At 33.5% G+C, this 26275-nt stretch overlaps 1 protein-coding gene across 2 annotated transcripts in view; it reads left to right on the forward strand.

The window, feature by feature from the left end:
• LOC122113987 (pleckstrin homology domain interacting protein) overlaps positions 1–26275 on the forward strand; it is a 103938-nt gene that overhangs the window by 16528 nt on the left and 61135 nt on the right. For both annotated transcript variants that reach the window (XM_042687124.1, XM_042687125.1), the window contains exons 7-14: positions 9989–10149; positions 17982–18203; positions 18432–18532; positions 21976–22046; positions 24275–24375; positions 24466–24506; positions 24988–25086; positions 25708–25861. In XM_042687124.1, coding sequence (XP_042543058.1) covers positions 9989–10149; positions 17982–18203; positions 18432–18532; positions 21976–22046; positions 24275–24375; positions 24466–24506; positions 24988–25086; positions 25708–25861 — 950 coding nt within the window. The remainder of the gene's footprint in view (positions 1–9988; positions 10150–17981; positions 18204–18431; positions 18533–21975; positions 22047–24274; positions 24376–24465; positions 24507–24987; positions 25087–25707; positions 25862–26275) is intronic.

Genomic DNA, 26275 nt, shown 5'->3' on the forward strand with positions numbered 1-26275 from the left:
ATTCTATAGTTATTAATTTCATATTTAGTAGTTTTTTACCTGTATCCTTAGGTCTATTTCTTTCCTCATTTATTAGAAAGGTTGTTTTTACACTATTACAAATCTACAAAATTTAGCATGATTTTAATATATTATTTGATACCATTTGACCTGTAAGTCAGTAAATTATAAAATTACACAATTCTGGTTTTTTTTTTCTTCATTTATTTTCCCCCTAATTGCTCTTTAGGACTATTCCATATTTCAGTTTTATGTTGCTCCTAGATACCCACTCCTCACTGAAATACATTTGTTTCAATATATTATTTTCTCAGTAGCCATTTTATTCTTTTAGAGCTCATTTTCTTTCCCTTTGCTAGTCACAATTTTAGTTTAGTAGTTTTATATTTAATACTTTCCAACTTAGTCATTTTTTATATTGATCTTTTTTTAAAATTTAGTTATATTCTTTTTTTATCTTTTTTTTTTATCCTTTCTCTGAGTCAGGTAACAGTGGCTCATGCTTTTTTAATCCTAGCTAAGATCTAAGGATTGAAATTTGAAGCCAGACCAGGCAGGTGAAAATCCGTGAGACTCCTATTTCTTTTTAAATTTTTTTATTACTTCATATTTTTATTGACACATTTCTCAAATCTTTTTATAGTGTGTTGATATCCATCTTTTTTATTTCTGGTGTGGATATATAATGTAAACCTGGGGCACTTTCTTCAGAGTGATTTCATTTCTTTTTTTAATTTATTGTGAAACGTTATTTCTAATTAAACATACACATACATACACACATTAAACACACGTGAAACTGGAAGCAGAGCTGTGGCTCAAGTGGTAGTGTTTAGGCTTGAGATCAAAGGCTCACAGATGGTACCTTGGCCCCGAGTTCAAGCTCCAGGACCTGTACACACACAAAACAAATCTTCTAATGGTTTTCATATTTCCATTTGGTAGAGTTTTACTTTTTTCCATTTCCCTCTCCGCTTTTTGGTGATATTACTGGGGTTGGCAATTGTTCTTCAGTTTCTCTGTTGCTTGAGAAACTGTATTTTTCTCCCCAGTTAGGATCTTGCCAGCTTAGACTGTGATTCTCCTACTTAGCCTTTCCTATAACTGGGATTGCAGGCTTAAACCACCACATCTGGCTTATTCTTTGAGTAATATTCTTACTAATTTTCTTTTCCTGTTCTTGTCATGAATTTAAATCCTATTTCTCTCCAGTAGTTGGGATTATAGATATGAGCTACTGTGGCCAGGTGTTCTTTGCTCTGTTTTGTTGTTTCTTACAAGCATTGAAGGCTGTTGGAGGCAACAGGTTTGTTTTTCTTGGGGGAGGGAATTAAGTTAATGTTCATTATTCAGAGTGTTTAAGTTTCTTTTCAAAACTTTGAAGAATGATGGTTTCTTAGGTTAGTATTAATTAGTGCTCTTTAAGCTGTGTTTTTAGTTCTTTACAAATAATGGGATTAGATTTGATTTTTTAGGTTGTAGACATGATGAGATGGGTACTTTCCACCACCCTAGATGTGGCATTGAGTAAGCATTTCTAGTAGTGAATAGAAAGTACTTGTCATTTCTCCTAATCATTGCATATTTGTGAAAATGCAGTTTTATTATTATTGAGGTGTTTTACATAGGAGTTGGTATTAATAAGTCAGATACGTTTCTTTGAGTATGTTTTTTTTGGACAAAGTCCAGATATTGCTTTCTCCCAGTTTTCCCCTCCTGTCCCTGCCCACAGGTTGTGTGGTTCATTTTCCACATAGTGTCTACTATGACTGCATTTGTTCACTCTTCCTATATTGCATATTTTTATAGTAATTATTGAGTGATGTTGAATTTTCATATCTTTGTAAGTGAAGCATTATATTTTCTTATAAGGTCTCTTGTCTATTTCATTTCTTTAGAGATCCTTTGAAGATAAGAACTTTTTTTTAGATACCTTTGGAAAGTAGAAAGTTAATTTTAGATAACAGGATAATAATTTGCTCAGCTTTCTTTTTTTTTCTTTTTTGGGGTCCGGTCGTGGGGCCTGAACTCTGGGCCTGGGCGCTGTCCCTCAGCTCTTCAGCTCAAGGCTAGCACTCTACCACTTGAGCCACAGCGCCACTTCCGGCTTTTTTCTTTTTGCTTATGTGGTGCTGAGGAATCGAACTCAGGGTCTCAGGCATGCAAGGCAAGTGCTCTACCACTGAGCCACCTTCCCAGCCCCTTGCTCAGCTTCTTAAGGAAGTTGCAGAGGAAAGAATGGTCTCCCATAAAGACTTTAAAAGTAAAGGAAGGCCAGGTATGATGGTGATGTGTTCTTCCAGCTACTTGGAACCAGTGGCAGACCTAAGCAAAAGCCTGAGAATTACCAAAAAACTAAATGACTGTGGGTTTTGTCCAGTATCATAATAAATCTTTTATGGTACCTGCTGAATTTTTAAACATAGGAGACTTTCAAATAGGAGATAAAGTAAAACACCAAAACTATGGGTAAATATTTGGAGAGTAGCTACTATTGTATATTCATTTAAGTTGCAGTCATAAAATAAGCAACGCTCATGGGATTTGTATTCCCTGTGTGATTATTTTCACTTAATCTTATATTCCCTACTACCTTTTTAAATGGACCAAAAGCTGATTATAGGATTATCCTTATCCTAATATGGCAATCTTCTTTGAAGTTGAGATTCTTGATCATTAGAGTTACTATTAGTACTGCAGTGATTTATCTTGCAGTGTAGATGATGTTGTAAAAATAAACTAACCTATATGGAATTATTTTCTAGATTATTTCTTGAGATAATTAGGAGTATTTTGTTACCATGTCCTCTTAATATTTGTATTAGTAACCTCAGGAGAGTTTTTATTGAGAGCCTTTTCATTGTGCCTCTGTTGAATTAATTGCTCTTACATGGTCCCTCTTAAATAAATTAGTACCCGAACTGTCTTGACATATTTCTCTAAATTGATGTACTGTTTTATCATTTTAGAGCTTTTAAATTAAACTGGATGTGAATGCTGTATAGTAGACCATTTTTTTAATCCATTATCAAACTGGAAATGGACATTATAGCAAAATATAGATTCATTCCATATACATTTCACTTACTTTTATGTTTTTTTTTTGTAATTGCTTTTTCAAGACAGGGTCTCTGAGTGGCCTAGGTTGACCTTGAACTATCTAGGTAGCCCAAGGCTAGCCTTTAACTTGCCTTTCTTCTACCTCAGACTTTGAGGTCCTGGAATTACAGGCATGTGCCACTATGCCGGCTCTTAGTGTTCTTTAAGTTCTTGTGTCTTATTCTAGAGTCTATTTTCTATCAGACTAAATTTAAGGTAATCTGTAGACATTTACATTTTGTATTGCTTTTTTAAAGTTCCTTGTTAGCTTGAGCTATACCTTAATTACAAAATTAGAATGAATAGAGAAAGTTTAGGAAACAGAGAACTCAAAAATCAGTCTTTACTGTCTATTGTTTATACTTAGAAACTTTGCCTGTCAGTCTTTTTTTCTTAGTATTTATCCTCCTAGTCAGCATGTAGTAAAGAGTATTTTGTTTGGCACCATACTGTTAATCAAACCTGAGCTCTACCTCTGGGAAGGTTACATTTTAGCCTTCACTTTCTTAGTGAAAAGTATTGGTTCCTTGATGAGATTAATAGTACTCACCTCAAATACTGGGTGGAGATTAAATAGAATAAGTATAAAATGTTTTGAATACGGTCTGGCTTACAGAAAAGCATTTTGTAAATATCTATTTTGTAGACTTGCTACTTATCATAATCACATTTTATATACCCTGCTTATTTTCGTATTTATTAGTTCCATTTCTTTTCATTGGGCAATATTGAGTTTGAACTAGGGATCTCATGTTTGTTAGGCAGGCAGGTGTCTTATGGCTGAGTCACACTTTCAGCCCTATTTCTTTCGCTGGTTATTTTTGATAAAGGGTTTTGCTTCCTGCCTAGCCATGTGCCTGGGCATGATTTGCTTATTTTAGACTTCACATGATAGCTAGGATAACAGGCTCCCAGCCCACATTCAGCTCTTTAAGGATTCTCCCAAACTATTTGCTTGTCCTGGGCTTGAGCCTTTTCAATCTGAGCCTCATAAGTAGGTAGAATTATAGATGTAAGCCATACTGACACCTGACTCAGTAAGGTTTTTTTGTTTTTGGTGGTACTATGTTTAACTTCAGGTCCTCACTCTTTTGCTAAACAGTTGAAGCCCATCTCCAGCCCTTTTTGCTTTTAATTTTCAAGTAAAGTCTGTTTTTTTTTTTTTTTTTTTTGCCTGGCCCACCTGTGCTGCAGTCCTTATATTTATACTTCCTGTGTGGCTGGGCTGAGAGACAGAAATCAACACACAAAACATGTTCGTTTATGTAGGTCTCACTTTTTGCTAAGGCTTGCCTCCATAATGATTCTCCCAAAAATTTGTCGCCCAGAAAAGTGGCATTATGGGTGTGATCCACCATCTTAACATTGTTTTTGCGTTTTGCTGTCTTAGGGCTTAAAATCTGGGCCCACAGCTCCACTTCTGGCTTTTTCTATGATTAGTTGGAGATAAGAGTCTCACAGATTTTTCTGCCTCTGCTGGTTTCAAACCAAGATCCTCAGATCTCCACTTCCTGAATAGCTAGGATTATCTTAACATACTTGAAAACCTTTTAGTAGGAACCTTTCCAAGTCGTGGTGGCTTTCCTCTTCATTTTTTTTCAGGGTATTTGATTCTTGTATTTTTAGCATAGCCTCTTTGTTTTAGAGAATTATAGTTACATATTTGTTTTGTGACTCCTACTGAGTTCCTTTTCACTAGCGCATTTTTGCTATTCTCTAAAATGAGTAACATTTTATGTAATTTCTATGCCCACACAATGCATGTGCTTTAAATTCTGAAATCAACATATCCTATAAAGATAACTGTATTTGTAGTGAACTTAATCCTTTCTGTAGAAATTACTCTCTGAACATCTGGTCATAAATACAGCATTATGTCTTTGATAAATCTAATTCTCATCATTGATGACGTAAGAGAGCTAAGTCAGATTGTAACTTGCTCTCATGTTTGTAGTTTACTTCATTTATTTCCAAACTTTGGTGTTTTGTAATATTAGCTTAGTTAAAAAAAACCTTTGTTTGTACAGATTGTAAAAATTCAAATGAAATCTACGTATTAAATACCCAGAATTCCTCTCTGGTATTTTAATTAAGAAACTTTTTCTGTAGTTATCAAATATAAAACAATTAATTTTGCATTTTACTCTCAGTATCTGGGAGTCTTCCAAGTGTTTTTATCCAGAATTACAGCTAGGATAAAAGTAGTTGATTGAGATATAAAAGTGAATTTAATGAAAATTACTTAAAACATCCTTCTGGGGCTGGGAAGGTGGCTCAGTGGTAGAGTGCTTGCCTTGCATGCATGAGGCCCTGGGTTCAATTCCTTAGCACCACATATGCAGAAAAAGCCGGAAGTGGCACTATGGCTCAAGTGGTAGAGCGCTAGCCTTGAGCTGAACTGCTGAGGGACTGTGTCCAGGCCCAGAGTTCAGGCCCCACAACTAACAACAACAAAAAAATCCTTTTGATAAACTACCCTGATGTCCTTTCTTAATCTGTGTACCCCTTTGTTATATTAGAAAAGAGATTAGTAAATTGAAATGTTAAACAAGTGGGTACTTGGGAAGGAATAAATATCTCTAAAGATTTATCTCTATGTGTACTAACACTACAGGTACATTAAAGGTTAAATGAGAAATTTAAGCCACAATAAGCAAAAGAAAACGTATAAATATTTTACTGTTTTCTCAGTAAGACAATTCTTTTTTGGGGGGGGGGGGGTCCGGTTGTGGGGCCTGAACTCTGGGCCTGGGCGCTGTCCCTCAGCTCTTCAGCTCAAGGCTAGCACTCTACCACTTGAGCCACAGCACCACTTCCGGCTTTTTTCTTTTTGCTTATGTGGTGCTGAGGAATCGAACCCAGGGCCTCTAGCATGCAAGGCAAGCGCTCTACCACTGAGCCACCTTCCCAGCCCAAGACAATTCTTGATATTGAAGTTGAAGAAGAAATAAAATGAAAATATTGGTAGAAGTGATTATGTGAAACGAGATTGTGAGATGTGAGAGAACAGCATAGTATAACAGTCAAGTGTGTTATGGGAAATGGAAATGTTGCTTTAATGTAACTAGAGTAATTGAAGTTTATGAAGAGTAGCTTTAAGTCTCTACAGTGTCAGATTTGAACACAAATACATCACACTTATAGCCTCTCTTAATTTATTAAAGAAATATGGAAGAACTATTAAGTATGGTTTATGAGGAAAACTCTTGCAAATTGTGTTAGGCTTCTTTCACTTTTGTTCCTATTTTCTAAATTGGAGTATTTATTAGTATTATAATAGAGAAATAAATCAATTTTTGAGAAAGTGAACTAGTAAGAAATGACAAGTGGTAGAGTATTTTCTCATACTGTTATCTAAGCTAGTTATGGGTATGAACCCATATCTCGATATGCTTCTAGTTTAAGCTATTATTTAGAAGTTGTAGGCTTTTTATTCATAATAATTGTACATATTTTGCTTCAAAGAACATTCAGATCTATTTCTTATAAATAACTTTGTTTAGTTATTTTGTTGCTTTTGCCTGCAGTATTAAAGTATTACTTCAAATGAGTAACTGGCATTGAGTTTTGGAAATTTTATTTCTTTGAGAAAATTATGCAATAGATTTTCTCCTTTGTAAATGAAATCCTTTTAACAGGATAGTTGAAGTACTTAGATTTTTTTAACTCTTTTCATATGTCACATAAAAGTATCTTCATCTTTTTGGTGGTGGCTGATTTGTTTTTTTGTAGCACATGGGCTCTTCTTGTTCAAGCATTTTTGCTCGTAGCTGGTACTTTACCACTTGAGGCACGTCTCTACTTCAGGCTTTTCCTGCTTGATTGAGATTTGTTTGCTTCATTGGCTTTGAATCTGGATCCTAAAATCTCAGCCTCTCGAGGAGCTAGGATTGTTACATGACCACCGTTGTCTGGCTCACTTTCATTTTATTCCTAAATCTAGTTACTTTATTACTACATAATTGTTAATTTACCAAATATGTATTGATCTGCTAAGCACCAGCTGTAACTTCAAGCTCTTAAAGCTAACCAAAGTACAAGACAGAAGAAAGTATAGTCCTACCATATGGAGTTTATGCTGTAGTGGGAATATGCAGGAAATAAGCAGATTGCATAATATCCAAATAAATGTATATTACCAGGCAATAAATGATAACAAAAATGGATTATATAAAAGGGTGTCAGGAATTACAGGTAGTGAGTGGGTTGTAAATAAACCATCTTGTATATGTAAGATTCATTTATGTACCCTATTATTTAAAAGGCTGTGTGTTACATTGTAAATGAAATAAAGAATTTAATAAAGTAGTTAAGTTCTAGTAGTGAGATATATGCTATGCAAATTCATTGAATGTGACTCACAAATTCTTTTTTCCATTGTTGTAAAACTTACCTATTTGATATTAGTCAGGCTTTACTCAAATTCAGTCTCCATAGTTATACTTCAGCTACTGAACCATACATATATTTTCTTTTCTAACTCCTGTAGTTAGAAAGTTTGAACCACCAACTAATGTCCTGGGAACGCTACATATTATTTTCACTATATCATGTCTCTTAGTGCTGCTGCACTGTAGATTAATGATTGATAGTAAAGTCTCTTCTCCAGTTAGATGTATAAGCATTGGTGACTAAGCATTTGAAGGATAGTGTGAAATACAGTTTTAACAATACATATATTTCACTTTTAGTGTGTCTCTGGAAAGTTTCACTTGAATAGTTGACTGGAAAGAGAATGTAAAGATCTTTTTTCAGAAGACTCTCAAAAGATTTAATTCTAGTTCAGTTCAAAGATTCAATAGGATCTGTGTTTAAGATAGCAGCAATATTTTCTTAGGTGTAAAGAGAATACGTTTTGACTGGACAATACTTTCATCAGCGAGTTTTAAGTGGTTTTCATGGCATCTTACTTGCTTGGTTTTCATTGTGCAGTAATGGTTTTGATGTTTATCTCCAGCAGTTGAACAGTGTTAAATACTTTCATGAAATTTGACATTTTGAAAATTCATGGATTTCAGTAGAAGGAATTATAGTACATCTTGGTAGCAGAATTAATGTTTGTGTGATATGTAATTTTTTGTTTGAGTTTGAAATGTCACTGGTCCTGGGTGCCTAGATGCTTTGAGTTCTCTTTTGTCAGGACCATTGATATCTGTGGTTTTGTATGCACAAAATTAATTGGGAACCAAAGTGTTAAAAATATATTAACTTTATCAGGTCATTTCTGAATAAGAAGAATCTGTATATAGCTAATCTGTAATGGGAACTCTCTAATCTCTGTGATGTATAACTAGCTCTAAATACCCCAGTTCAAAACTGTCAGATTTACAACCATCTTAGAGTTTCCAAGGTGTTAGAATAGGTTTTATAGAATTTATATTATAATACAGAATGAAACACTATTGGAATATAAAAGGGTTGCCGTACTGAAAGAACAGGAAAGCAGAATGCAGCTTTTCTTTGAAATATTGTTTAAACTTTAAACTGTCTGTTTTCATGTCTTCTCACCATGACCCAAGATTTAAACAATTTCGGCTTGTAAATGTAGTATGAGCCAAACATATATTGGACATAAACTTTACATTATACCTGAATGTTTTGTTTACTTTAAGACATAATTTTACTTTAGGACATAATTCAAGGCTCTAAATCTGAATTAAATAGTATTTTGTATGTATTTAATTTTCTTTTGGACTAAATTTAATTGAGAAACTGCTATCCAATGTAGATGCATCTTGGTTGGGAAAAAAACCTATTAAAAGATAATCTAGAGATTAATAACCCAGTGAAAATATGTTTTGAGCATCTTTTCAAAAGTTATCATTAAGGAAAATTAGTAATAATTGAGTTGAAGGAAAGCATGATAGGCTAGCATCAAGAATATCAGGTTTAAATACCCAGTCAGGTCTTGAAGAATAGTTAAAACAAATTTAATTAGACAACAGAAGCTTAGGGGCTTTAGGAGAGGAAATCTTGAATTTGGGGATATTCCCAATATGGCTAGTTTTTTAGTCATGCCTTCACTTTTTCAAAGATTTCTTAAACAGTTTCTAAGGTACTTGGTGTTCAAGTTTTACTGATTAGTGAAAATAAACATCTAGATTTCAGTTTTAACTCTTGTGAGAAAACCTATATACAGTAATACTGTATATAAAATACTTCCTTTTTTTTAAAAGGAGTTTCAGTCCAAGACTTAGGAAGTTTGGATTTTAATCCTAGCTTCATGTATTTAACTTGGTTTGCATACTTCTGTTTTAGTTTTTAATTAATTTATATTTCTGCTGGTCTCAGGCCTAGGCATTGTCACTTAGTTTTTTCACTCAGGGCTGGTGTTCTACCATTTGAATCACAGCTGCACTTTTGGCATTTTGGTGGTTAATTAGAGTAAAAGTTTCATGAACTCTCTTGCCCATATGGACTTTGAACCTCAGATCTTAGCCTAGTGATTACTTGCTTTTAAAATGAATAGTACTGAATTTATTTTATTTCAATTGAAATCTATGGTTTTTTTTTTGTTTGTTTATTTGTTTGTTTTTGTTGGTCGTGGGGCCTGATTTCTGGGCCTGGGCACTGTCCCTCAGCTCTTCAGCTTAAGGCTAGTGCTCTACCACTTAAGCCACAGGGCCACTTCTGGGTTTTTCTGCTTATGTGGTGCTGAGGAATCGAACCCAGGGCCTCATGCATGCAAGGCAAGCACTCTACCACTGAGCCACCTTCTCAGTCCCTGAAATCTATGTTTTTATTGACTATTTTGAAGTCTAGGAGTCAAATTAAATAAAGATACTTTATTTTACAACATGTGACAAATAGAAATAGGTGAATTCTTAAAATTTTATAATTTAAGAAAATGTATTTCTGAGTTATATTCATGTTCCTGTTTTCTTGGCAGCCGATACTCTGTTTTCAAGGAAGTTGAATGGGAAATACAGACTTGAGCGTCTTGTTCCTACTGCAGTATATCAGCACATGAAGATGCATAAGAGAATTCTTGGACACTTGTCATCTGTGTACTGTGTAACTTTTGATCGAACTGGCAGACGCATCTTTACTGTAAGTAGTTTTCATGTATTTTATTCATGGATAGAATTGAAGAAGCATTGTAGGTGAACTTAAAATAAAAACGTTTTTTAATGGGAAACAAAATTTAGGTGATTTATTTAATAGGTCATAACAAGATTTTACTTAATTTGGACATATTCAAGTTTGGAAAGGTCATATGTAAGTTACAGTTTTATGGGTTTACATTTTAAATAACAAATAGCACAATTTGACATTTTATAAAATGTCATAGTATTAAAGCTAATCAAAGACTGATAAGTAAATCATGTACCATTTTATAGAAAGTCACTGGATAGCTTGGAAAGAAATCCTTTTAAATAATGATAGAAGAAAATTTGAGGTTCGTAGCATTTTTTTTTCTCCTTTTTTTTCAATACAGAGTTTGAACTTGATAGTTTCACACTTAGATATATAGGCACTCTTTCACTGAGTCACACTTTTGGCCCTTTCTTGCACTGGTTGTTTTGAGGTAATAGCTCTCTTTTTGGCTAGATCCAGGGCTGTACCATGAGCCTATAGCTAGGATTTCATATTACACCCAGATTTGACATAGTAACTCACAAATGCTTTTTCAGAGGGTGGTTTGGGAGACAAAACTCCCAACCTCAGCTTCCTGAGTAAAGCCACCACACCTGCTTGATACTAGTTTTAAAGCTCTCTAGGTTTATTTATTCTTCTAACTTGTTGAAGAATTTTTTACATTTAAGTGAAGGATTTTTTTTAATATTTGGATTTATTTTCAGGTATCTTAACTGTTACATTATTATGAATAATACTTATTACACTAGTATTATTGCACATTATCTTGTAGGCCGAAAGTATGCAAGTATATCTTGTTTATAAACCAAGACCTACTTCTTCACTTCCCATTCATAGTCATCTGTGAAACAGCTAAATAGAAGAATATGGGACAGAGTTCTTATACATTTGATTACTAGCTTTATCCAGGCATTTGTATACTTTTCTTCTATCAGAATTGTTCTCCTTCACCTTACATTTTGTCTCAGTGTTCTCTGTGCAATAAAATGAAGATTTCTAAACTTTCCAACATGTCACCCTTTTCAGACAGCTGCATTTGATGAAGTGTTTGTTATATCTACAGTAGTAATTTATTCTTTAATGGTATTTGAAAATTACTTACTTAGGTTTATTATTCACCTCAAAACCTAAAGCACATTCAACATTTCTAAAGTTTGAAAGAATTCTTTTAAAAAGTAGTAAGTGAAACAAAGAGCAAGAAGTATTACATTGCATTTGCACTTTATTTTTGTAACTATTAGGTTATACCATTGCACTGACATTATTTTTTAAAACATATAATAATGTACTTTATTTTCAATGTAAATAAATCACCTTGAAGGAACTTAAAATGGTAGGCAGTCCAGACACTTGTGACTCATGCCTAGCTAGTTAGGGGGGTGAGATGAAGCATAAAGGTTCAAAACTAGCTCTGGCAGACAAATCCTAGAGACTTTTAACACTGGTTAACCAACAAAAAATTGAAACTGGAAGTGTGGTTTAATTGGTAGAACTCCAGGCATGAACAAAATGGTCCTGAGATCAGGCACCAGAACCATCACAAAATAAAATCATGGAGATTATAGCATTTATCATGCATAATGAAGCATTATGTGGTTTGATATGAATTTGAAACCGTTAGATTTTTATAAAATGAAACCCTACTGAAATATTATTAAACGTTTATTGTTAACGTGCTTGTCTAGCCTTGCGTAAAAAACTTTGCAGTCATTTTCTAAATACTTAATTCCTACGCTAAAGGCCATTTGGTTTGGAGAATAAGAATGGTAGTGAAGAGGAACCTAATTCTTGTTTATACTTTTTTTTTTTAAAACTTGTTTTGAAGGTCTTACCGGGGATCTATAAGGTATTTTTAAGGATGTTATGTAATTTTCTAATTGTGTGTCAAACTCTTAGTCTTTTTAGTTTTCTACTGGTGATTTGCAGTTACCGATTCTAAATGTTACCTTGCAGTAGGATATGCAAAGGTGAGAGCAGTTTTCAAAAAGTTTTTACTTTTAAGATATTTTTACTTAAGCTGTAGTGGTAGGATACATAGGAGCTCACTCTTCATATTGCCTCATAAAGCAGAATGGATGGTGGATGGTTTATATCATTCAACTAGGAGACACTAGATGCTAATGGTTTGAAATTCAGTTTTGAAAATTGATGGGATAAAGCTTTGGGACAGTAGATTCTAATGATTGACCAATGAGAAGTTCCTGCTACAATGACAATTTGTTAATGCTCCAATAAATATTTCCTTTCTGTGTATTTGTAGATTTTAGACCTTGCAAATTTATTTCTAAGATATTTGTGTAGATACATTTGGAGTTTTTCTAGGGATTAATTCTATTGCGTTTTCTAAACAGGCACAGCTATAGGAAGTATATGGCTCTTGTCAGGCATCAATCAGGCTCTTCCTCATGACTATTACTTCCTGTTAGTGTAACTTGCTCTTCATCAGGACTGTTACTTCTTGTAGTTCAACTATAGGAAATTAACTCACTTGTTTAAATCTCTAGTTTTATTGTCTTTTAAAAAAGAAAACAGGAATAGATGATTGAGGTAATTAAGCTAACAACTTTTGTGGGAGTAAAAATAATGCATGTAAGCAGTGGTCAAGGTGTATAGAAAGAAGTCAGGAAGTTTTAACTGCTATTGCTGTTAATGTTCTATATACATTTATGTAAATTTTATATTTTGCCCAATAAAGCATTTATAAATGCTATACAGAGTTTAAGAGGATATCCAAATGAGTAAGTGAAATTTTATATTAGGAAAATTTGTCTCTTTTTTGTGTCAGAATTTTATTAATGAGTGTGACCGCAATACTGATAGGGGGAAGAAAGCCAACAAAACTTAAAAAGCCTACAGAGGAGATAAAATAATTGTGTCAGATTTTATTTAATTTTCCCTTAACTTTTTAAGAATTTTCCACTTGGTTCAAAATACTTCTTTTAATTTATATTATTTACCAACAAAAAACAGAATTAATGAATTCTCAAGACTAAGGAAAAAAACTGAAAGATGATTACATCAAAGACAGATTTCTCCTCTCCCCTACCCCTTTTTTCCAGGAAGGTAAAATATAGCACAGTCAAATTAGGGCAAAGGAACATTAACTATTTCAATCAATGTAAGAAGTTATAATGAAGTATACAGTATATAGAATTGAAAGATTTAGTGTCTGTCCTTGGAGAATTACAATGATAAACAGGCAATATTAAACCTATAGTAAGAATTTTGAGAGAGGGCACCTAAAGTACTTAAGTATCACAGGAAAGAGGTACTTGGTTCAAAGTACCAGAAAACATTAACAGTAATACTGGAAATGACACTGCTTGAGCTAGATAATGCAGACTTAGAGAGAAAAAAATATTTATAAACTTTGGGGAATATAACATATAATTATGTTATTGGGGATATGGCATAGCCTAAATAAAGTTGCCATCAAAATAACTAGAGATGTTGATAGGCAGGACGAAATCATCTTTTATAACCTACAAGGCCTGGGGCCTCTTTCCTGAAAGCCAAGAAGAACAAATGATGACTTGAGATAGGAGGATGAGTAGAATGTACCTTTATTAAATTAAGACAAAGAGCTTTTAACTTCTTTTGTACAGGTGTGTGCAATGACACCGGGCAGAATGTCTTTAACATATGATTGTGAAAGATAGGTTGAAACTAAGGGTGCAATGACAGTGGTCCATGAAAGAAATCATTAGAGCTTGAATAGTCATAGTGAAAGAAGGGATAAAATCATAGGTTACAGTATGATTTTTAAGATTTGACAATGCTTTGTATGTAAAAAGAAGGGAAGAGTATGAGGTGACATGTTTTAAAGTTGTTCAGCAATTTAGGATGTCTTATTTACCATGGTAAGTATTTGAGTGGAAAAGTTTTTAAAGATGTCTTAGAATTCTGTTTAGAAAAGAAAATAGAAATGCTCAGTAGCAGTGGGAATATGAGAGAGATATCTTGGCTAAAAGATGTAGTTTAGAAATCATTCACTAGAGAAAAAGAATATTTTGCTTTGAGTATACATAACTTAAAAAACTGAACCTTCAACCTTTAAAGCATACAGAAGAACAGTCTGTCAGTAATTGAGGTAGAGTTGTCTTAGAGGCTAAGGGTGGGGAAGAGTGTCTTAGAAGCCAAGAGATGAGTATGCTATGGAAGAGAAACCCTAAAAGCTTAGGATTTGAAGATATTGTGTGAAGGTCATTGATAAATGCTGTTATGAATATTTGTGTCCTCCCAACCCCCAAGTTTCTATGTTGAAACATGATCCCCAAAGTGATATTAAGAGATGGGTCCTTTAATGAATGGAATGAATCACCTTAAAGAAGAGAGACTCAAGAGGGCCTGTTTGCCCTGTATGTCATACAAGGACACAGCTAGGGGTTGCCCAGTAAGCAGAGAAAGAATTTTTACTAGACATTTAATTGGTAGGCTCCTTGATCCTGAACTTTTCATTCTCTACAACTGTAAGCCATGCATTCCTGTTACTTAGAAATTTCCCAGTCTTAAGATATTTTAATATAGTACTCAGACTAAAACAATGAGCTTAAAAAAGATGTCTTATTCTAATGTTAGGAATAGGAGTGACAGCAAAGCACTGAGAAAAGGATGGGAATTGAGAATTTTCATGTATATACTTACTGTAGTCTAATAAAGCTTGATGATAAATAGTGACAGTCTGTTTTCTATGTCTGAAGCACTTCCATTGAAATTTGTAATTTGATGTTATTTTGTAAAGGCTTTATTGTGAATTTCTTACAAGTGAAGACTTAACACTTTTAGAATTGTAGTGCTTGGTAAAGTATCTGGTACATACAGTAAACAGACACTGAAAGATTGACATTGATGTTTAGGCATATTTGTAAGGGAAACGAAACAGTAGATTAATAAGAATATTGATGGCCTCCTCTTGGGGAAAAAATGAACAAAATATACATTGTAAGCAAGTTTTAGTTCTGCCTGAAGAGCAAAGTACTTTTTAGGTTGAATAAGAAAATGAAGTTGTATTATAGGTGACAGTGTAAATGACATCTTTGACTTTGCTTTCTGTTTCTAATGAAAGTGAGCTGAGAGTGATGATTCATGTTATAAGTATGTAGTAACAAGAGAAGTTAGAAATCTGTTTATTCAGCCAGTAGCAATAAACTTTGTATTTAATACTGAATCTCTTGAGGTATTTGAAGTAAAAAATCGTGTAATTCTTTTACTTTTAGGTCCAAGTAGTAATCTTCAATTTGGCTACATGGTTGAAGCTTTTCTTTTTTTAAATCAGGGAAAAGTTGTACATTATCTACATTTAAATTTTAAGATCATCTCAGCAAATTAACCTATTCCTGAAGTATGCTGTTTTCTGCTTGCAAAAAGGTTAACTATTCTTTGTCACTCACTTCTGCACTCTATATTTTCTTCATTATTTAACACTACATAGTTGTCATCTGTAAACTTACAACACTTTGTTTTGTAACAGCATCTTTAATGAGTTCAGCATGTTATTTTATTTACATTGTCAGAGTACCTGCTCAATAAGCCATAATAAAAAGATCTTTTAACAAGTTACTTTGTAACTTAGCTTTCTGTTCAATAAACAACAATTTGTTGAATTAAGCCTTTTAAAAGAGACCTTCCAGAAACTAATTTATTAAATTTTGGGGCATTGATGTTAAGCTCTCTGATGGTTTGTGCATTCAATTTGATTGATTTGAGGTTCTATGTTTGAAATTGTTTCATGAAATTTTTGTTAGTAGTTGGTGTTTTAATTATTAAGGAAAATCCAGGATCTTAACAAAATAAGCCAAGTAAGAGATCTATAGACCTTTTTACTTCAGAACAATCGAGTTAGATGTAGTAATAGACGTGGTGTATATTTTCATCTATAGAAAATGTTCATGTTTGTGTTTATCTGTTTTGTCTCTCAAACTTTTTTATTTGAAGAAATGTTGCCATTCTAAAATTTGAACTATTTTTAGACTAACAAAAGGTTAGGAATTAGAAAAGACCTAGTGACGTGCTGGAAGGCATGATCAGTGGAACCATCACCTTTACTGTATAAAAAGTATTTGAAAAAAGTAACAGTGATCTCACTGTAAATGTCTGTTCAAAAAGCACATTTTTAAAGATTATAGTGCATGTGGTCTTTTTGTGTGTAGCAATGGAATAAGCAAATTCTTAGACAAATACGAGTTTTCCTGGTTCTATTCTAACTGTGTAGTTTCAAATACTGTCTGTACTACTGTGCTTTCAGGACAAAATATGTATTCTTTTTACCTTCATTGTTTTCATCCTTTATTGACAAGATATCTTGACATTTAAAATACCGTAAATTCTATTTTTGGGTATTTAAAATGTCAGCTAATCACTATAGACGCTTCACTAAATGATACCATGTTTACATGATACCATAGTTACATACCTTACATAAAATGTCATATCATTTGCGTATAACTCACATCTACTATAAATCATCTCTAGCTTAGTTATTCCTCACAAAAAATACAAATGTTATATGAATAGCCATAAAATGCTTACACATGTTTAATGCAGGTACACTCATTTTTCAAATGTTTTTAGTCTATGCTTAGAAAATTGAATGCATTGTGTTATGTTTCCGTCATTAAACAGATGAAGTGAAGAACTTGACTCCGCTTAAAGAAGTTGAGTTGAACAAATGTCTTAAGGTCTTTATTTTACTATTCAGCAATTGCCGAGTGTTCTCACATATGCCAAGCATTTTTTTTGAAAATTTTCATGGTCTGCTATAGTTCTTTGTATACTTCCTACACAAAATCAATAATCTTTGACTCTTCATAGTAACCACCTTATGCTCTAGTAATTCAGTTTTATCACTCATTCTCTTCTGCCTGCATACTGTTATATCAATGTTGAAATGTTTTATTTTGTAGAATGTTCATGCTGATAACAGATTATTATTTTTAAAATTTGATCCTGTTACTCATCTGTGATACCCTTTATTAATTTACATTACATACCACATTGCTTCATCCTCCTACCTTTATACCTCACTCTGAGTTAGATTGCAGATTAGCAGTTCCATGAATACTTTAGTTATTTCACATCTCAGTGCCTTTGATCATACTTTTGTCATTAGTTACTAGATAGATTTTTTTCTTAGTTTTCTTGTGTGTGTGTAGATACTGGGGCCTGAGCTCAGAGCCTCTTGTTCTCACCTAGCTTCTTTGCTCACAGCTGGTACTCTACTACTTGAGGTATACTTTCATTACAACATTTTTGTTACTTAATTGTAGATAGTTTCTTGGGCTTTTCTACTTAAGTTATTTTCTGATACAGCCTCCCCTCTACCTCCCTAGAGCTGGCCTTGGGAAGCAATCTTCATTCCTCTGCTTATTATATAACTAGCATTACAGGCACGCAACTTATGCTTAGGTGTGTTGTCTATCTGGCTAACATTTTGTCTGGTCTGGATTCAAACCCTGATCCTCCCAGTCTTTGGAGTAGCTAATGTACAGTTGTGTGCCATCACAACCGGTTCAGGTTCAAATTCTTTTATAGGGCTCTGTTTGTAAAGACTTGGCACAGTTGCTCACAACTGTAATTGTAGCTACTTGCAAGGCAAATACTGGTAGGATTATGGTTTGAGAACATCATCTCCACAAAAATGCTGGATGCGACGGCATGTACATGTCATCCTGGCTATATTGATAGGTAGGAGGATCACAATCAGGGCAAAAACATGAGAATGTACCTAATAGAATTCTGGGAAATAGACGTAATACACATATGAGTTTTGTATCTTTTATTTAAAGGGTTCTGATGACTGTCTTGTGAAAATCTGGGCAACAGATGATGGGAGGTTATTGGCTACTTTAAGAGGACATGCTGCTGAAATATCAGATATGGCGGTAAACTATGAGAATACTATGATAGCAGCTGGGAGTTGTGACAAAATGATTCGTGTCTGGTGTCTTCGAACATGTGCACCTTTAGCTGTTCTTCAGGGGCATAGTGCATCTATTACATCACTACAGGTAATTGTTTCAATCCTTTTTGAAACTAAGTTTTAAGAAGTTTTGTAATCTAGTATATTAAATGAATATTTCTGGTTTTACAAATTAATATAGACTGAATATAGTACTCATACTCTTGAGTTTCAGTTAATTTTAATAGCTTTTAGTATGGTAAAATAAGTTATCTGGAATATTTCACTCTTGAAAAATTTGTTTTTTCCCCTGTGATTTTTTTTTTTTTTTTTTTAGTTTTCGCCATTGTGCAGTGGTTCAAAGAGATATCTATCTTCTACTGGAGCAGATGGCACTATTTGTTTTTGGCTGTGGGATGCTGGAACACTTAAAATAAAGTCAGTTGCTATTTTATTTCATGTGTTTAATGATTAGAATTGCAAAAATAGTCAAAATTAAGAATAAATTACTTTGTTTTTTTAAGTAAATTCTTTTTGTCTTTTCACTGACCTCTTTAATATTTCCCTTTTTTCATGCTTCACAGAAAATTTTCTTGCATTAACTTACATGCTTTCTTTCTCTTTGCCCTAGCCCTGTTCTTTTCTTTCAGAAATACCTTTTTTTTATTATCTTTTTCTATGTGATGTATATACTTTTGTTTCAGTGGCTTTTTTTGTGTGTGTGTGTGCTGATAACATACCTGCGTTAGGAATTTCATTTTCTGGAGTAATTTTTAATTGTGTTACTGAATCTACAAATATTGTAGATCTAGAGAGAAAGGTAAAACAAAGTTACACATGAATGTATATGTATGCACATGTAGGTTGGGTACTTATTAAAATCTTCAGTTTATCAAAACAAGTTGGCTGGACAAATGATGACACTGGTAAAAGAAATATTTAAATTGCTTTCCTGTAACTAAAGGAATTTTCTTGTCAGGACCAAGAGGACAGCAGTTTCTGTTGTTGGTCTTTTCTGTGTATTGTCTCTTAAATAGATGAAGTGAGGTAAAAGAGTGCTGTATTTGGCCCTTAAGCAATGTCTGAACAGTGAATTAGTGTAACCATTGATTTGAAAGTTTAGCTAGACATTTCTTCTTAGAATCTCAGAGAGTTAATCAGATTAGAAGGTATACCTCAGTACTTATCTGTTTATAATTGTCAGCCGAAGTTGGATTATTTAATGAAATATGCATAAATCTGCTATTTTCTAAACACTGTTCAGACAACTGTTTCCAATGGGTAGCTGATGTATTTTAAACTTGATATATACAAATATTTCTGCAGTTTAGTTCTTACAGAAGGGGAAATAGGGGACTACTGTATCTTAGCAACATTATAAAAGTGTCTTTTATTTGAAAAGATGTAAGCATTGTGTATTTTGGGTTGGGGGTACAAGCCTGGGGAGAACTCAGGGCATAGGCACTATTTTGATGACTTAAAAAAAAAAAAAATATATATATATATATATATAGTTATTTTACACAAGGCTAATGATCTACCACTTGAGCCATACCTCCACTCTGGATTTTTGGTGATTATTAGACTGGACTGGCTTCTAACAGTGATTCTCATATCTCAGCATCCTGAGTAGCTAGGATTGCAATTGTGAACCATTAGCACTTACCCTTTAATTGCTTTTAATAAACTTTCATAATAAAAGATAGGATATTGCTGGTGGTATGGATTGAAACTAACCATTTTTATCTCCTTGTGAAAGAAGTGATTTAGCAAGTGAGGATATAAACAATGTTTTTCAAAGTTTTAATTGTCTCATCTTGTTTGTGCTCCTTGATTATATTACTGAGTGTAATAGTGTTTCTATACCCTTGAGAAGTAGGTTTTTTCATATTCATTAATGGGCTATATATACCTTATTGAATATTATGGTATTGAGTATGTTGAACACTGTACAGAGCATCTTACATGGAATAAATTAATTTTTCCAGTAACTCTGAAGTGATTTCTGTCATTATTCCCATTTCTCAGATAAGGGGACTGAAGTTCAAAAACAGAAACTTGCCTATGTCACACACCTGATTCATGGCAGGACTGTGACTTGAACCCAGGAAATCTTGAGCTAAAGACTTCTTTTAAAAATATTTCAGCTGGGCGGCAGTGGTGCATGCCTGTAATCCTAGCTACTCAGGAGCTGAAATCTGAGGATCAAGGTTCAATGCTAGCTCAGGCAGAAAGTCCATGAGACGCTTATCTCCAATTAACCACCAGAAAACTGGAAGTGGCGCTGTGGCTCAAGTAGTAGAGTGCTAGCCTTGAGCTGATGAAGAGCTGAGGGACAGCGCCTAGGCCCAGAGTTCAGGCTCCACAAATGACCAAAAACAAAAAACACACACAAAAAACGTTTTTTCAAATGTGTATTCAAAAATAATTTTTTATGGTTGCCTACTTTTTTTTTCTTTCTAAATATAAAATGATTAGAAATGGTGGTGTTTGTAGGGTTATTTGCATAGTCTTGAAATTTATTCCAACTAGTGGTGACTTGGCTTTAAAGAGTATTTGGGCCAACTATTAACACAGAATAGGGCTACAGTAGTCCATAAGATTGTATAAAACTGACATATTTAGTTATTGTCATAATTTCACTTGAATTTAGGTAAATTTATAGTTGAATAAAATTTAACCTTACCAGTGCTAAGAGCTCCTGAATAGTAAGAAAAACGTCAATTTAAAAGTTTATGTACAGGGCTGGGAAGGTGGCTCAGTGGTAGAGCGCTTGCCTTGCATGCTCGAGGCCCTGGGTTCGATTCCTCAGCACCACATAAGCAAAAAGAAAAAAGCTGGAAGTGGCGCTGTGGCTCAAGTGGTAGAGCACTAGCCTTGAGCTGAAGAGCTGAGGGACAGTGCCCAGGCCCAGAGTTCAGGCCCCACCACCGGACCCAAAAAAAAAAAAAGTTTATGTACAAATTAATCTTCTAAAACTATATTGCTAAAATTGTGCAGCATTCTGTAATAGAAGGATCATTGTCATTCCTCAGAATTGTAATTATTATGTCAAAATACTATACTTGCACTTTTTTTCCCCAAAATGATCTCTTAAATTTTAATCTGTTGTCTTTTAAAAAATGTTGTGGATTGTGAAAGTTGCACTTAAGGTTAAAGCCTAATTATTTTTACATTTTCTTTGCTAATAAAGAAAAACAGGTAAAGATTTACAGGAAGGAGCATTATGTACACACTGTTAATGTGTTAGAGCTATTGTCTAAACTGAAATATGTAATTTTGTTTTTAAAGAGTTCATAAGATTTAGTGTAAAAATACTAACAAAAAGTTAACAATGTAAATATATTAGAGTATAACTGAATTCTGAAGATCCTTATTTTGAATGAATTTTGTAAATGACAACATTTCAGCCTTAAGATTTTCATTTGGCAGACTGTTTTATCACATTAGATTAGATAAACAAAAAACTCAATTAATGTCCAATACAATGGTGAATGTTAGAAATGACAGTTAATACCTGTTTTTCTAATGTGTTCCCGTTTACAAGTAACTTGTTTCTTTATGTATTGTTATGTTGCTATTATATTATATGAAAAACAACCTGTTAGATTTAATTAGAAGTAAATACGAGTAATATCTAGTGTGATGGTGACTTTGGGAATGTTCTATGTGTAGACTTTTTTTCTCATCAAGATCCTACAGAGTGTACCTAGAATTTTGCAAGATCCTATGAACATGACATGTGGTATCAAAGTTGTTTTAGGAAGGGAGCCATCTGTTGCTTATTTAATTATGTTTTTGTGACTGTTTTTTGAAATGGCTTATTTCTGGTGTTCTGGTCCCTTTAGAAAATTTTTAATGTTTTATTTTCTTTATTGTAGTCCAAGACCTGCAAAATTTACAGAACGCCCTCGGCCTGGAGTTCAGATGATATGTTCTTCTTTTAGTGCTGGTGAGAGTCCCCCATCCCTAATTTTTCACTTAAGTTGTTCCTTAGAAAGCTTCTAATAGAGCAAGGTATCAGTGGCTCACATCTGTAATCCTAGCTAGAGATCTTGAGGATTGTGGTTTAAAGCCAGCTCCAACAGGAAAGTCTGTGAGACTCTTCCCTCCAATTAACCACCAGAAAACCGGAAGTGGTGTTATGGCTCACGTGGTTGAGCGCTCACCTTGAGCTGAAGAGCTCAGGGACAGCACCCAGGTACAGAGTTTAAGCCCCACAACCGACCAAAAAAAAAAAAAAGCAGCTTATAATAGAATACCTAAAATATATTGAGTTTTTATTATAAATCATATCCTTGGGCTAGGAAGGTGGCTCAGTGGTAGAGTGCTTATCTTGCATGCATGAGGCCCTGGGTTTGATTCTTGAGCCCCACATAAGCAGAAAAAGCCAGAAGTGGCAGCATGGCTCAAGTGGTAGAGCACTAGCCTAGAGCTGAAGAGGTGAGGGACAGCGCCCAGGCCCAGAGTTCAGGCCTCATTACCGATTAAAAAAAAAATCATATCCTTATACATATTTTGGAGCTAATTAGTAAATAAGAATTAGAATTTAAGCCACAGATTTTTGAATGTTTCTTGAGTTTCACTTGTATAATCATATAACTGATACTTTTCTTAAGACCATACTGCTCTAATAGGGAAAACAGTTTCAAAATGACTAGTCTTTAAAAAAGGAATCATTGCATTATTTTATTGGAGATGAGATATTTTAAATTTGGTTTCTGTTTTCTGTGGATATTTGGAGTTATATGCTTGTACACAGGTATTTTACTCAATTATTCTTGCTGTATTAAAAGTACTGAATAAGCACTTGTGGCTCATGCCTGTAATCCTAGCAACTCAGGAGGCTGAGATCTGAGAATCTTGGCTTGAAGCCAGCTCGGGAAGAAAAGTCCCAGGACTCTTACTCCAATTAACCACTCAAAAAAACCGAAAGGACTGTGGCTCAAAGTGGTAGAGCATTAGCTTTGAATAAAAGAGCTGAGGGATATGCGCAGGCCCTGAGTTCAAGTTTTACAACCAACAACAACAAAAAGAACTGAATAATGAAGATTATGCTTCCAATTGTAACATGGCAGCAGTTTGAATTGAGCTTTTTAAAATGATCTTTTAAGTATTTCAGGCAAATTGATAAGAAAATTAAACGTTGCACACATGACTAGATCTATTATATAAAGTTTCTAATGCCTGTTTCTTCTACATGTGTTTATATTTGTCCTTTGTGTTTATAGTTAGTTCTCCTTTATGTGTTATTTTTTTTTTAATTTATGGATAGCACTATTACCTGAGATAAGAATAAACTCAAATGAGGGCTGGGAAGGTGGCTCAGTGGTAGAGCGCTTGCCTTGCATGCCTGAGGCCCTGGGTTTGATTCCTCAGCACCACATAAGCAAAAAGAAAAAAGCCGGAAGTGGTGCTGTGGCTCAAGTGGTAGAGTGCTAGCCTTGAGCTGAAGAACTGATGGACAGCACCCAGGACCAGAGTTCAAGCCCCACAACTGGACCCAAAAAAAAAAAAAGAATAAACTCAAATGAATATGCTTTTAAAAGCAAATTCAAAGTTAATTTCTGAATCCAGATTTCCAGAGCTGCTGTCATCAGACAATATTCTTTTGGCAATAACACATAGATATTTATTCATGATGTTGTTTATGCACATTTTTTAAAGATAAATTGATGTTTTTTAAGGGCCCAATACATAGATCATGTATTAAAAGGACCTAAAATATTTATTATACATAAGAATTTGACACTATGGGAAAGTATTGCTGTGAAAGGGATTTAAATTGCATGTATAAATAAATGATGAGAAGTAGAACATATGTAAGTCTAAAATGAATTTTAAAGAGAGCAGGACCATTTGATTGCCAGGTTTCTAGAAACAAGTTACTAAGGGAGTTACTCTTAAAAGTTTGATAGAATTTTAGTAGCTACAATGGGATAAGAGAAGAATATCAGTAAAGAATGCCCTATTTCTAGGGAGCATGCCTAATTTTTAATAAATAATGAGAACAAAACTGAAAATACAATCAAACTTACGAAGCTTTTTAAAGTTGTAATTCAATGTATGTTTAAATGTGAATGGTTGTAGGGAAAATGTTTTTAATTGGAATTTGATAATGTGGATTAACTAATTATCAGAAATTTTTAAGGTTGTTATATATGCTATTATTTTTCATAGGTGGAATGTTTCTTGCCACAGGAAGCACAGACCATATTATTAGAGTTTATTTCTTTGGATCAGGTCAGCCAGAGAAAATATCAGAATTGGAGTTTCATACTGTAAGTATTACAGAAAGCAATTAGATGAGCATTACTTAAATGAATTTAATAATTTATAGGCACTACTTATTTTTGTCTTTTTAAATATAGGATAAAGTTGACAGTATCCAGTTTTCCAACACTAGTAACAGGTAAAATATTCACAATTGCCTCTAATTCCTAGTTAAATTAGAAAATTGGGATAATTGTAGTTGTTACAATTTAGGCTGTATAGGAATTAATCACCTAATTTAAAGCTCCTGACCAAGTAAATACAGGCTCCATATAAGCATGTAAGCATGTATCTTTATATCTTATAGAGTTTAGTTGAATGCTTTTAGTAATGGGAATTTTAAAAAAATTAGGGTTTTTTTCCTATTGGAAACTTAATTATACTTTTAGGTTAGCTTTGTATCACTTTTGAATGATTTTTTAGACTTAGTCACAAGCATTGAAATATTTATATAGAGAGTTTTCAGGGCCCCTAATATTTCAGAAATTCTTACAATTATAGAGACTGGTTTGTTTACTGGAATATAATGTTTTGTCTTCTTAAAAGAAAAATCTGGAAAAAAGGAGTTTTGATGAAGTGTGTGTGATTTTTCTTTGGGGACTGGACATCTTTTAATACAGGTTTGTAAGTGGTAGTCGTGATGGGACAGCACGTATTTGGCAATTTAAACGAAGGGAATGGAAGAGCATTTTGTTGGACATGACTACTCGTCCAGCAGGGTAAGAGACCAAATTTCAAATATTAAATGCAGATTAGACTATTTCATGTATTGTATGATAGGTTGAAATGGAAACCATGTTAAGATTGCTTCATACTTTGTTAAAATTACTTTATGTAATAATTAGAAGTGCTACTGGAGATGAATGGTGTTAATTTTTATCAAATATTTCATTGGTATATATGAAAAGACCTGTGCAATTATTTTTTTTAAGTGCAGTTTTGTTACAGGAATAATTATAGTATTGTAGATTTTGATACTTTGTTATTTGATATTTTGTTTATTTTTTGTTATTGTTTAGTCATCTGAGATGGAAGAGTACAACAGTCAGGGCATGACAGCACATAGCACAAGGAGGAATATGAGCACAATGTCAGAGTGCCAAAGATACAGTGAACATAGATAGTTACAGTAGTGATAGTTGCCCTTAGACAGCTTTCTTAATGACTTTGGCATGCTAGACTAATGAAAGTCCTTGATTTCTTGATGCATTATAGTGACCTTTACCATCATTCTGTGTTGATTAAAAGTATTTAGTTACTGTCAAATGATAGTATCCATAAATACCAAATATAATTTAAAGAAAATCTGTTTTTTCTTTTGTCATACTTCTTTCTTTCAGCCAAAATCTTCAAGGTATAGAAGATAAAATCACAAAAATGAAAGTGACCATGGTAGCTTGGGATCGGCATGACAGCACAGTTATCACTGCCGTCAATAACATGACTCTGAAAGTTTGGAATTCTTACACTGGTCAGCTTATTCATATCCTCATGGTAAGGGAAAATACAAGTATTGATTTTACTTATTTTTATATAACTGAAACTGACCAGAAAATCATTACTTTCACTGAGGAATAAAGTCTTTTATGTTAGCTAAAAGCTCTTCCTTACCAGGCTAAAAGGGCTCTTGGGTTAATGGAAATAATTTTAAAAGGCATTTTAAACAGTTTCACTTGTTGTAGTCACTTCTTGTTTTGGTATGTAGTGATACATTGTCATGTTTCATTAAATGATATCAATACTTTGGACAGTATTACTAGCATAACTCTTTTTTTGTACATTGATAGAGTTACTAGTTCTTAGTATTTAAGTGTTGATATTTTATTAAACTTAATTTTTCCCTTTTTTAATATTTATAAATCTTTTACCACTTCAAAAATATTTATAAATCTTTTACCACTTCAAAAA

The sequence above is a fragment of the Dipodomys spectabilis genome, unplaced genomic scaffold (genome assembly GCF_019054845.1).
Source record: "Dipodomys spectabilis isolate Male_0828 unplaced genomic scaffold, ASM1905484v1 ptg000102l, whole genome shotgun sequence".
In the NCBI taxonomy this organism is placed as follows: Eukaryota; Metazoa; Chordata; class Mammalia; order Rodentia; family Heteromyidae; genus Dipodomys; species Dipodomys spectabilis.